General features: G+C 36.9%; 1 protein-coding gene across 2 annotated transcripts in view; it reads right to left on the bottom strand.

Annotated features, from left to right (window-relative positions):
* Positions 1-518: 518 nt before the first annotated feature.
* Positions 519-13,874, bottom strand: part of INPP5F (inositol polyphosphate-5-phosphatase F) — a 46,612-nt gene continuing 33,256 nt past the window's right edge. For both annotated transcript variants that reach the window (XM_069797105.1, XM_069797106.1), the window contains 10 exons: positions 13,399-13,476; positions 12,536-12,656; positions 10,330-10,458; positions 8,702-8,819; positions 7,971-8,169; positions 6,876-6,947; positions 6,707-6,780; positions 5,285-5,413; positions 4,438-4,525; positions 519-3,162 (listed from right to left, as the gene is read on the bottom strand). In XM_069797105.1, coding sequence (XP_069653206.1) covers positions 2,028-3,162; positions 4,438-4,525; positions 5,285-5,413; positions 6,707-6,780; positions 6,876-6,947; positions 7,971-8,169; positions 8,702-8,819; positions 10,330-10,458; positions 12,536-12,656; positions 13,399-13,476 — 2,143 coding nt within the window. In that variant the 3' untranslated portion in view covers positions 519-2,027. The remainder of the gene's footprint in view (positions 3,163-4,437; positions 4,526-5,284; positions 5,414-6,706; positions 6,781-6,875; positions 6,948-7,970; positions 8,170-8,701; positions 8,820-10,329; positions 10,459-12,535; positions 12,657-13,398; positions 13,477-13,874) is intronic.

The raw sequence follows: 13,874 nt of genomic DNA, 5'->3' as shown, positions 1-13,874 counted from the left end.
AACTGTCCTTTTCACCTCTGCACACTAATAATAATTTGAGTGTTTTTATGATAAACAATTTTCCTGTATCTTAAACTTGAGCCAAGTGTGACACTCTTTCAAATCACTTATAGCTTATTTCTGTTTTTGAACACTAAAGTGAATATTCATGGTTTCATCTGACTTGTGCTACATTAATAGGAAGTGAAGCAACTGAACAAATAGAGGAAGGAAAGGAAGCCTCTCTTCAAAAGGCAGCCTGGCTGGAAAGGATAGTTTCTTGCAAGATTATCTTTCAGTGCTGCTTAGAGGATGGCTTTATGCATATGGCCATGGATTATTTGAGACTATCTATCTCCACTATTTCATAGATATTGGAGAACTAGCCCCAGGTGGCCCTGCTTGAACAGGGGGTTGGACTAGACCTCCAGCAGTCCCTTCCGACTGCAACCATTCTGTGACTCTTAAACCAGAGAAAGTCAAGACACCCCACAGCCCTGGAGTACCATGTCCCTTAAGATCACATGCCAAAAACAGTCTTCTGATTCCACTTTTTTTATTAAAATATCTCATGTATATTGCTCACATTAAAATACAGTAGTAGTTTAATTTTAAATATAGCCACAAGTATAGACACTTGAAAAACCCAAACCCACATCACTTTAATAAAACAAATAAATAAATCAAAATTTGTTTATCAACGTTTCAGACCATCAGGGTAGATGATAATCATTTATTTCAGACACACTGGAAGTCCTAAGACACAGTACTACCCTACCCATATGACACTATTTTCTTGGAACACCACGTGCAGCCTACCTACAGTACACGGACTAGAACACAGAGGCACTGGGTCTAGAATGGTGGTTATAGTTACAAACCACAGCATAGTAAGATCCTGCTTTACAGTAGCTTTTGGATATGTCCTACACTAGAATGGCATGGCAAGGCATTTCTGGGAAGAGTAATTCAGATAGATTTCATCTTTTGACACACATAGATAAGGGGGGTTTGTTATCCAATGCTTAGCCTTATCCTGCAAGTATGCAAAGCTCGAGCTGGTAATGAATTTGGTTTTGATTAGATACTGACAACAATGCTCTAATGCAACATTGATTTTATGAAACAGTACACTCACCTTCTGTTTTAGAAGTTATTTGCATCTGAACAGTTAGAATACAGTTTTAAAAAAGTCATAGCACAGAGGGACACAATGCCTGAAGGTCAGGTATCTGGCTTGTCTTGCTTTACACAGAGACAAAAAAAATTAGAGCAAATTGCCAGTGTGTGGAATTCAGAAAAAAGGAAGTAGCTTTAGCATGGGCAAGACAATTAGAGGACATTTGCTCCATTTCCCCTCACCCCAAAACAAGTGAGAAAAAAATAATCTACAAACTAAATTTGCACTGCAGGATCATGGATATTTCAGATTGGATCTATATGCTTTATCTTTACTGAAAGTGTCCCAGGGTGTGTGGAAAGAAAAGGACAGCAAAAAGAAATCTTACTTTCTGGTTAACATAATGAAATTCAACAAAACCGCATCAATTCCCATTGTAGAGGCACGATTCATAGAAAGCTGCATCTAAAACTTCAATGGAAACAAGTAAAAACACCAGTCCAAAAATAAATAAAATGTAATTTACTGGTAAGTTATTTTGCTGGTGCAGTGCAAGGTAAGTAAGGTCATAGAAGTACAGTATCACCTTTTTAGTATAAATACTTTCTACATAAGTCAGAAGAGCTACAAAATTAGTCTCCAAAAATAACTGTGCAACACATTTAAGATAGACAGCATGCTTATTAAATCCCAGTGTCTAAGCTACCTGTTTAAATACAGTTTACCATTCTTTTGTCTCAGCTGCCTGAGGGAATTCTGAAGCTTGGTCAGAACCAAATTCATTTGCATCTCTCACTTCCTGTAAACAAGTTATCTATATTATTGATCCCAGTATTCAGTAGCAGTTCATGCCACAATGAGTCCTGACATCATTTTTTTAGTATTGTATTAAAAGCCACAACTAGAAGAACACTTCCTCAATTAGCAACTAGATTTGAATTATTCGTGTCTGGCATTGTGTAAACATTTCTTTCAGTTCTTTTTGTTTGATTTCATTTATAGCTTCTGGTTCTGCAGGACTCTTCTGGACCTTTGCAACAGCAAAATTAATCCCTTGAGTCAATCCTGCTTGCGTGATGTTAGCAACCTGGACCATGGAACTGCGAATTTTAGCAAAAGGAGATACAGCTCTGCTGCTGCTACTGTCAGCTGGAGAAGGAGTCATGTGGAGTCCAGTCTCAAGGTTACCAGATACAGATCCTGGGCTTTTATGAGATTTAGTGAAGTCAGTCCCACCAACAGCTAAGAGCTGAGGATTTGGCTCAGAAGACTGTACATCCAACTTTGATGGCCTGGAAGGAATGTCTCTGATGGCTTCACCCTTGGTTTCTGCCTTCTTAGATGTATTATTGCTAGTTTGATGTATTATGTGATGGGGCTCTTGAGAACCAGCCTCAGCCTCCAAAACCTCTGACATCTTATTCTGAGCATCGTGCACAAACCTCTGGCAATACACATCAATAGGCTTAGCAAATTCCAACTCCATGCTGTCAGCAGAAGGCATGGGTACGTCTTCACAGTCAGACCGGCTAGCCTGAGAGACGTGGATCTCGGAGGGAACATGAATGCTAATGTTCATGTCAGTGCTGCTTATAGACTGGGACCGACTGCCCAGCCGTGGAGCTGAGGCAATGATACCACAGCTAGGCAGCACGTAGTCTGTCTGCCCTATGTTCTCTAGAGAGTCAGTTAGCTGGGTGTCCTCATCAGATTTAGAATTGGTCAGGAAGTCATCAGAGTGGAATGAATCATTATCTGATACTTCTGTATCAGACTCAGTATGGACTTTAGTATCTACCACTGGATTCTCTAAAGTTTCAAGGCTACTATCTGATTTCCAAAGATTCACTTTCAAATTTGGTTTTAAAAAATTGACTTTCACTTCAGGTTTGGTAAAGCTGCCTAACTTCCGAAGATTGCTGATGTTTACATTGGACTTGGTTTGTTTCACTTTTTGATTGAGAGATGAGAACTTGCTCAGTAAGTAATTCTTGCCTTGGGCCAAGGACCCTCTGTTCTGAGACCGAATGCCAATGATGTCTTCATGAGGTTTACTGCTCTTCCTGGAAGAAAAAAGAAAAAGTCTCTAGTGTACAGTCAATGCAGTCTCATTTATAAACAGCAAGCAGTTACCAGCTTCCGGTCTACTTCCATAAGAGAGATGCACATTTTTGTTACTAAGTTATCCTTTCCTTATGTAATTGTACACATATAAGCTAACCAAATTCAAAACAACAAAAACAAAGGAAGGTTGATACAGAATGGTAGCCAAACAAAAGGAAAAGTAAGCTTCTGCAGGCATTTTAGTTTTAGCTGAAACTGGATTTGAATTCTCTATATTTGGTAACCCTGCCTTTGTGTATGCTGTACTCAGTAGCCAGATTTAGCAAATTTTCAGTCTTCATAATCTGTAAAGAGCAAGATTTTCTTGCTGTACTTTCTACTCAGCTGGGAAAAGAAGCTGAAATAGTAGCCCAATAGTCAAATGCAGAAGAAAGTTTTTTAAATACATGCCCTAATAGTTTTCGTTTGACAGTTTACAGTTGTGCTACACATGTTTTCTAGTAGTTCATACAGTCTGAGTTGTAAGGATCCAAAATAATGCAATAGATCACACTTGAACTGGTAAAGCATGCTAAACTTCAGCTAGCCATCCTCTTATTTCTACTCCATTGTCTTTTGTAAATGATTTCCCCACCATTAACACCTCACCGATATTTGTAGATAAAGGTTACTTCTGTTCAATTATAGACAATTGACTTACTAGAGAAAACCATCTAAAAAATTCTAGTAAGTACTTTTAATTCTCAACTATGCTTTCACATGCCTTCTCTTAATGGGCTTGCGAAACAACAAGTTCTGTGCCATTTTGACTAACACATGGGAGTTCAGAAGTTTAACTTCAGCCATTTCTTCACACAAGACCTGTAACGTTATCTGGATTTGTTAAACATCCAACTGCAGTGGAATCCAAACCAGATTTACACTCCACAGGTTGCCCTCCTACTACAGAAGCAGGCATTAAGTTCAAGTAGGAAAAATTAAATTTGACAAACTAATCACGAACCATCTGATCTGCAGTACATTATTTACATTTGGTAGTGTATATTGCCTATAAGCACACATGTATAAAATAGTATTCTTGCTTATACTTTTAGGTAGGCACCTGCAGACAGTTATTACTGGAAGCAGCATACAAACAAATTAACTCCTAGCACAGTAGCTAGATACAGACATTTCTTCTAGGCATTGCGTGTATGACTGTTGCCACGTACTCTTAGCCACTGCGAAGAGAGCAAAAGTAGGACACAGAAGGTTCACATCATTTAAGTACTCACCTCTCTAGCTTTTTCTCAATAATGGGCACATCTAATCCCATTGCTTGCTTTGTGATTCTCAGCATTTCTGCAATGCACTGAAGCGTGTCTGAAATCCAAGTAGCAGCCTGTCAGACCCTTAAAAAACCCTTAAAACCCCATATTCCAAAATGTACAGAGAAATCAGTCTAATTTTAACATAATTAAATTTGTTTAGTTTTGTTGGTTGTTTTTTTCTTTTATGCTACAGAATAGTTGCACCCTAACAAGTTGCAATTCTGATTTAAAGCTTACAAAGTAAATGTCAAGAATAGACTCTCCTTAAGCCCTAAATAGTGGGTGTAAGTGAATCACTGCCACAATTCATCATTTGTAGAAGGAAGAGAAGCAATTATATTTATTTTAATCCTTGTTGAAAAAAACTCAGTGCTCCAGGTAAGAAGTGATATTTTTCCCTTATTAGTGTTAATTCAGTTAAACAACAAGCAAGAACATTTTTAGGCATTGATTTCACTAAATAAATCCATTTCTTCTGCTCTTTAGGAGCTAATTTTAGGTTTGTTTTATCCTGTTTTGGAGCAGTAAAGATCTGGACATGGAAATGTCTCAATTCTAGGGAGACATGTTGCTTTAAAGCCATATCTGAAACTTCTTCTTCTTGCATTAAAACTGTAACATCCTAGTGTTCATGCAGGAAGCCACATACAGGGCTTTTTTTTGTTGGTTCCCCACCCCACACACCTAGATTATATTAAAATTTATCCTCCTTCAGAAGTTATTTTGAGAGCAATGGAAAAAATGTTTCCTAGAGACACACTGGTATACTGAAGACACTTTTACGTATAAAACTTTTACACATGAAACAAACCTTTTCCATCTTCTTCTGGGTTGCGTACCACAGCTCTAAGAGTGTGAAAATATCCACTCATTTCTTTGTATTTGTAATGCAGCCTCATGCAAGAGAACTTGGGTTTGCCAAAGAGAGTAGGCTCTGGCCCTGAGAAATAAGCCAGGAGGTTAGAAAACTTCTTCAAACAAACACTGAAAAAGATATTGCAGAGACTGTACCTAAACATATGCAAGTGTTGACAATCTTTTTCAGCATAAAAAGCTTCACGTTTTCTTTAGAGTAGGATAGACATTTTAAATAAGTTTTTCACAATAACTAAACAATTGATTATTTACAAAAAGCAATTAGACTCCCTGTATATGTCTAGTATAACCCAGCCTAATTGTTTATTACAGATCACCCTTTCAAATAGAAGAAAACAAATTCTACACCTATTACATCCTGTGTTTCAGGGTATGCTCCTGCAAGGATTAAAGGGAAAGCTAATATATTTTTACCAAGTGGAAGCAATGTAAGTTTCAAGATTTAGACCAAGTACTTCAACTCCTCCATGCACTGCAACATATCTGTATCATTAAACAGCATGGAGGGGTTCGTTTTTATAAAGTATTCGGTCAAGATGTTTCAACAATATTCTGCACATCAGGATGTATTACAGATCTCCACAATACACAAGTGAGAGAGACCTTTCCACTGAACTCTTAGAAATTGCACAGACATAGTGAAAGTTACAGTAAGGAGATAATGAAATCACTGTGTTGTGTAACAGAGGATTAAACTCTATCGGTTGGGGGGGGCCACACATTGGGGACCACAAAATTTCCCTCCCTTCTCTCCAACTGGAAGACTTCTCATCTGTAAAGTCAAAGATATCACATCTTTAATACTTTCAGCAGAAAATGCTGGATTTAGATTGCAGATGTTACATTTTTTAGTCAATAAAATCAGCATAACAAGGTGATTTCATAATAGCATGTTTCTTTAAAACTCTTCTCAAAGTGTGATAAAAGCTATGAAACAGATCTAAAGTACAATTCAGAACCAGCTGACAGTATTTGTATCAAAGAAAGAGTGCATTGAATGCACAAACCTGTGATTCATTATAGAAGTTGATCAAATTGTTGCTGCCATTGGATAAATGACATTTGTTTGATGAATCCATGGTTTTAAGACCTTTTAAAGAGAGGAAATTTTAGGACCCTACCAATGATCAAAGTTTCCATTTCGAGCAGTAGCAAAAAACAGGACTGTGAGAGAACACAGACTCAACTCACATCCGTTCATCAGCCAGAGAGTACATTTCTACCTATGGTGGGCTACACAGGATATATGCAATACATTGAGGCTCGCCATTTCAATGTGTTTGTAGGATGCTTTGATAAGTGCTCAAGCTATCGTTAAGAGTATTCAAAAAAAGATACATGGTGACTACATTCTTACCTATTTCTATTTTTTCCAGAGCTTCAAGACTTAACCTTTGGTACTGATTCACCTTGTCGATTTCATCATCATAACTAGAAAAAAAGAATCAGAATTTAATGCTTCCTACTGATCTAAAACAAAGCTTCTAGAAATAAACTACACATAGTAAGAGAAAGTGGTAACTTACTAGGCCACGTAGTAGGCAGAATTAGAAAGTAACAGCAGAACATCCACATCCTTATGAGTGGCATCAATAAGACTAAGGAAGAGGAAGAAGAAGAATGAATACAGGGAGAAGGTTTTATTTGCACAGCTGTAACCCATCCCCAGTGTATTTTAGGAACACTCTTCTACAACTGAAGGCACATTACAACAAGAAGTTTCAGTTATGGTATGTTATCTTGTGTGATGCTGCTACCTCTTCACAGCCACTGAAAAAACAGGTTAGGTGAGACACTTCACAAGCCAAAACACAATGTGTCATTAGACTTACCATACAATAAGTAGATCCATGTAAGCAACATTGTCTCTCTCAAAGCTGGAGTTACCTAATAGCTCAAATAGGGCAGCAGCAGGTCCAAAAATAAATAGAAAACCCACAAGCTATTAAAAATGCTAACTAAGAAATGGAAAAATATCTCAGACTCAGTTAAGGTGATGAGTTGGTGCTTTAAATAGCTATCATAACATCCTGCTTTGCTATTTTTAGATGCTGAAGTTTAAACTGCAGAAGATCTAACCACTATTTTTCCTTTACAAGTTAGTGAACTCTGAACTTGATAAGGAGTCTTATCAGTAAAGTTGGAATTCATGCTCGCTACTTTCATGAAGAGAAATCTAGGCTTTCCTACTACTAACTCATTATACAAGAATTTAATCTTATCAGATATGGCTTTGAAGTCAAATTACACTTTCCCTATAAAGCAATACGGAACAACAGTTCCTCAAACAGCCCCTTCTAGAACTAAGGGTGGTTAGAAGTTCTCTTCACAGCACCTAGCACATTTTGGCAATATTAACTGAATGCATGCAATTCCAGGTGATGTCTCAAAGGTAACTTCAGCATGCACCATTTTTATGGAACTTTGGGGAAAGCACATGTTTAGAGGCCCTTTTCTTTTACAATTACAAGTGTTCAATCCCTTCGGGGACTCTTGTCATTCTACAAAACTGCCCACTTGTATTCTGTTAACACATTAGCTATCAAAATCATTTAACATCAGTAGTAATTAACAGAGGTGTCATAGTAGCAGCTGATCAATTAAGACTTTATTCAGCAAACCTTGGGTCACAGTCAATAAGCGCCCATCCTCCATGGAATTTTTCATCATCTGGTAAGAGCAGTTTCATGTAGCTCTGCAACAGCTGGCTGATCAATTCCTGATGGCTCCTCAGGTTCTCCTTGTGCAGAGCTTCATGCTCTTTCTCTTTTGTAAATATGGAGTAAAGATCCTCTGTTACAGGGATACCCTGCATCAAATCTAAATAAAAATCCACAAAAACACCAAACAACAAACCAACAGTTAAAAGTGATATACAGCAATAGTCTATTGATTACTTTGTAAATTCCTTCCAAATGTTTCATATTTGAATATACTCTTGAAAAACTTTGAATAGAACATTGCCTGAAACTGAAAACTCAGTAGGTATAACACTATTTTCTCAGTGAAAAGCAAGAGTCAACTTACCATTTTGAGAAACACATGCTACACAAATTTAACTTTGTCTAAAAAAAGAGATCTTACAAGACAGTTAATGCTGAAATGAAGTTAGAAGCAAATTCTACAATTAGTTACACTGCATGTAATCCTTCTGAATTGAGTGTTGTTTAGTTTCCAAATAGAGAATGACTGTTGCACATGGTGTCCACTACATATACATGAACATTATATCCACTCAAGTTCCTTTTAGGCCTCAGAAAAAAAGAAAATCCATCAGAAGGATAAAGCCAAGATGACTTTAATATACTTTTCTAAATACCATAGTTCAGCTTAGTTGAAATTGTATTCTTACCTATGACTGCTTGCCTATAAGCATCCCTGAAACGGTTCAAGTAGTATCTGTTTGCAGAATTAACTCCATCCTTCATTACCCCTGCCAACTTTCTTTCACCAGTCCTTGTGAAGTCACCCTGTTAAAAAGAACACATGAATCATGCACATATGCAACTTTGACATAGCAATCTCAGCTCAAAAGCTTTGGAATTCTGAAATTTAGAACTGAATAGATGACAAATCAGAAATTATGTTCAAGTAACTATTTCATATAGAAGTTGAAAATATTGATTTTCAAAGAGCATCTATTTCTCATGGCATTGTTTAACTCTGCAGGGAATCTTATGCTTTTGACAGACGTGACTGTATGTGAAGTCCTAATGGAAAGCAGTAATCTGGACATACATGCCAGCTAACAAAGCAGAACTTTCAAGACATGAGTCACTAGGATGCTTGAATACAAAAAAAACAAAAAAAAACCAACCCCACCACCTTATTTTTTGGCCTTTAATGTAAAAGGAATGCTACTGGAACAATGGGGAAGACTGGAGCTTACTGAAAAATGGTTTTCATCTTCTCTGCTTCTGCTACCAAAACAAGACAAGCATAACATACTGAAAGAAAATAGTACATATCCTCACAAGCTCAGAAACAAAAGAAAGTCTCTAGACCACAGAAGGCTTAGAATTTGAATAAAAAGCAGTTTTGGTAGTTACACTTCATTAGAGGACTCTATTTTCAGAGACTCTCTGAGCATTGGCACAGAGCAGTTGTAAAAGCCACACCAACTACTACGAAGAACACTTAATTTGAAAGTGAAACAACACGCTTAAATTTATTTTGTTTGATACTTCAATCCATGAACCTCAACTGTGAGTACAGAAATCTTGAAGCAGAATGGCTGAAAATTTAGATCTATAAATTGAGTTCTGTGCTTCAGATTTAAAGTTAAATATTCACAATCAAGACAAGTGTGTCAGGCTCAGCCTTATAATTTTAAAAATATTAATGTAATAGACTAATCAAAGTTCAGTAGCGAGACTTAAAGAGATAAGTGTTAAGCATTTCCACTGTAAAGGTTTTTCCAATGCCAAATACCATGAATACTAAAAATTGTTCTGCCAGTGACTATACACACAGAAAGTAGCTCAAATTCTATAACTTTTCAAAGCAGCAGGAGTGAACAGTAAGGATTTTCATGCCTGATTTCTGATCTTGGTAGACAGACTGCATTGCAACTAATTAATATCACCCTGCTACCTACATATCCTGATCTTCAGTCCTTCAGAGTATTTTTTTTTTTTTTAAGTACTGTAACTGTACTATAGCCATGTTTAAATTGCATTAAAAGTAATGCTTAATATAGATCTTAAACTCTTAGGTCAGCTGTGCTTTGTATCTAGACATGAAACTAACAGAATTAAGTTAAAATACAGCCAGCACTGCCATAGGACACCTGGACACTCAAGTCTTCTCCAATTCACACTCAGTGTGATATACAATATTCTTCTATTGAAAGGCCTCGTATCTCCAAGACAAAAACATGCAGAATATTAGGCTAACTTTGTTACATACACAAGAGTTCTCCATTGGACATAAAACCTGTAACGTAACATACTAATCATCACAACAGGTAACACTCTTTACCTTTAAGGCTGCTGTGCCAGCATACTGCCGGCTTATGGCATCTCCGTTGTTCGCCCATATTATCTGGTAGATTCTATTGCATTTTACTGGCAAAGGCTGTTCTGGTGGCATCACACCTAGTTTTTTGAGCTGAAATTTGACGTACACATTAATATAAGGTTCAAAATAAAAAAATAAAAAATCATTCTCAATAACAGAGCTTGATAAAGAAAATGGGAACACTTGCCAAGCATTTAATTGTTGCATTTTATATGATCTGGAAAAGGAACCAATTCTGCTAATTTGTCAGATTATTTGTTAACAATTAATCACTAATTCATTGTTAAACACCATATCACTGGACACAGCAGTAATATATTAGTTATGGATGTAGGAGTCAATCTTCAAAAAAATTAGCTGAAGGCAGGCAAGTTACTCTAGATTACTCAAGATATGGGAAATAGTTCTCTACAGAAAATAGAAACATCAAAAGAACAGACATCACAGAATTTTAACATGGATAAACAAGTTAATGTCTTCTATTGCAAAGGCATTCATGACCTCAAAAGGTCTGAAAATAGATAGAATCTCTTTCCAGTTATAAGAAAAAGCACACCAGATTCTTAATCTTCTGCTTCTAGACACTAAAGCAAGCATATTGGCTCCATCTTCAACTTTAATGCTTCCCCAAAATAAAACCTTAAAACGACTTCATATTTTGTGTTTATTATTAATGCTTGTGCATTTTGGACAGTTACTGTTTAACACTGATACTGAATGTAAGATATCTTACTCTTCAGAACAACCGGTACTTAAGTTTTCCCAAGATAAGTCTCAGGTACAATACAAGCTTTAGTCTTTACACACACTAAATTGGTAAAGCCAATAACATAACTGCAGTGTAGTCACTGAATGTTAGGCCAACTGCAGGAATAACTTGGACTAAGTCATAGGCAAACCTCAATTTACAACCAATAAAAAATGCTCAAGCACTCTTTGCAAGTTAGATGAAAATGGATACAAGTCCGTTCATTGACTTTGAAAGCCCTATCAAGTTTCTAGCCAAGAGAAACAAGTCCTATGGTTCTAAGGAAGTACAAAGGTAAGGCACCTGTAACTCTCAGTCTTCCACTTTATGCCAGTCACCTTCCAATGCTTAGGGCATTTCTCAGTTACGAATTGATTCCAAAGTACTTCAGCTATAATACAAGAATGATCACAAGCTAATACTATAGCAATGATTACTGAAGTCCTTCACAAAAAAAAAATATCTATGTAACTCTTGATTTTAAAAGGCTGCCTTTGGACCCAGATTTAACATATACAGAAATCCTATTCTAAAGTAACAGCTGTGGGATTGCTGGTGCCACCCTTCATCCCCAGTACTTTTTTCTATGTTGGGAGTTCATAAAAGCAGATGACAGACAGGAACTGCCAGATACAACAATTAGAGCCATTCATTTTTCACCCTAATGAAGGGCCCACTTCATCCTTATCCTTCACTCTAAGCATAGTCAGATTTGTTCATTTTTGGCTGGGCAGTAACTGAGGCTTCAAAGTTTCAGTTACAGTACTATTAAGCCTTCACGAGGGAAGACAATCATCACTGAGCTTCTATATCAAAAAAGCAAATGGGGTGCAGGGCAAAGAGGAGGAAGACTAAAGGAAAGACTCTCAGCCTGCTTCGAAATGCCTTCTCTATGCAGAGAGAACTATTCCAGAGCACAGTAGTCAGCCATCTGGGGTATTTACATCGTGAATTAGTTATTCCTCTACATACAGAAGAGACAACTAATCTCCCTACCTGCTGCACCACAGTATTTCACTTCAAAGTAGCTAAAATAGCATCCAACTTCTAGTTAGATTTTGGTCCTTTAACATCTCATATGGGGAAGGGATTTATTGGGGGGGGAGGTGGGCAGGGGAGGGTTGTTTTTAAAATTTTTATTACTGCATAATTTAAGATGGCTAAATCAAAACAAGAGAATCCTCTCTAAGATGTGGACACAGTCACTCTCTGACGGAGGACACTAGGCATCCCTCTTTTAGAATTATTTCAAGTTATTTTAGTTGTACATATTACTTTCAGCTTCATAACTCTCCAAGTAGTTTGCAAAGATCCTTTTCAGTAGAGATTAGTTTAGTATTTTTCAAACACACAGGTTTCCCTGTGAATAACAAGTTCTGAGGTACTCAGCACTTGAAAAAGTACATTAGTTATACATGCCTGCTGTTCCATGACCACCCTTGCAATAGCAGCCTGCACAACATTGGTACGATCCAGACAGTCCATGCAGTTAACTCGAAAAATTCCTTCCTGTTTACAAATCACACCAGCTTGGTCAACCCTTTCAACAGAAAAATAGAGCAAAAGCATACTGAGACACTTAAAATCCGGTGTAGTTTATCAGCTTCTACAAACAGTAGAAAACTTTACAGGTAGAGTACTATTTATAGTTACACTTATCACCCAGCCACACCCCACTCAGAATTAACTACTCTGGTTCCCACCTATCCCCCTCTTTAGCTTAGATATCCAACATACATCCTATTGGAGCCACAAACTTGATATGTAATCAGATGTCGAATTTAATTCATACATATATAATACAAGCTTTCAAGAGAAAAGGCACTTAATTTCAAAAAACATAGACGCCAACGACAGCAACACCTCACTCACAAAATGCATTGAACAATATACAATAATTGAAGACTGCAGCCATACCCATTACCAAAATGCATGAACTTTAATCAGTAGAAACTAAAGATAAACATGCCTACTGTTTTCAATTGTAAGGTTGGCATTCTAAGGTTTGTGGGTCAAATACAAAGTGTTTCATGTTAAATACAAGACACCCTAGAAGTGTTAAATGCAGTAAGCCTCAGGCAGAAAAACAGCATCTGAGAATTTTTGCTGTTAAGTGTGTAGAACACCAATACTTCAGAACACAAAAAACTGACACACAAGCTGGGCACCAAGAGAGGAATATAAAATATACCAGTTATGACAAAATCAAGGCCTCTGAATATGCACTGCTTTATTGTTTTCTACAAATACTTCGTACTAGTCTAAAACTGTTAAGTACCTACCAGCACCACTTCATGTCAAGAATAATATCATGAATGGCATCAGTCAGTGTTTGAACATTTTCAAACTTCATTCCTCGGCTAAAATACAGAATTTCACAGAAGTTAGTTTGAACTAGAGTAGTGATGTTTCTTTACTTAATTATTTTATATTATTTGTAATGTTAACAAAAATAGCATTTTTGGTTAAGTGGGAGAGACAAACATTCTCTCTTGCAATAAACTTAAAATAGTTCTGAATATTGACTGTTATTTAAAAGTACAGTTCAATATCTAAATCCAAGCCAAGAGCTTCAGATCTCTAACTTCTCAAGAATTTGCATTCTTGAATGCTGCTTCCATAAGGAAGAACAAGTGAGCAGCTATTCAGGCATGTGCAACATTCTGTCCTCATTTTAGGCAGTCTCAACAAAAGTAACCACTATAGATTTGAAATTGGGATGGCCTTCCCTGCTTTACCAGTGATTCTACAGAAAAAA

This window comes from Haliaeetus albicilla, chromosome 11 (genome assembly GCF_947461875.1).
Source record: "Haliaeetus albicilla chromosome 11, bHalAlb1.1, whole genome shotgun sequence".
In the NCBI taxonomy this organism is placed as follows: domain Eukaryota; kingdom Metazoa; phylum Chordata; class Aves; order Accipitriformes; family Accipitridae; genus Haliaeetus; species Haliaeetus albicilla.
The sequence above is the reverse complement of the archived record's forward strand: the minus strand, read 5'-3'. Positions and strand labels throughout refer to the sequence as shown.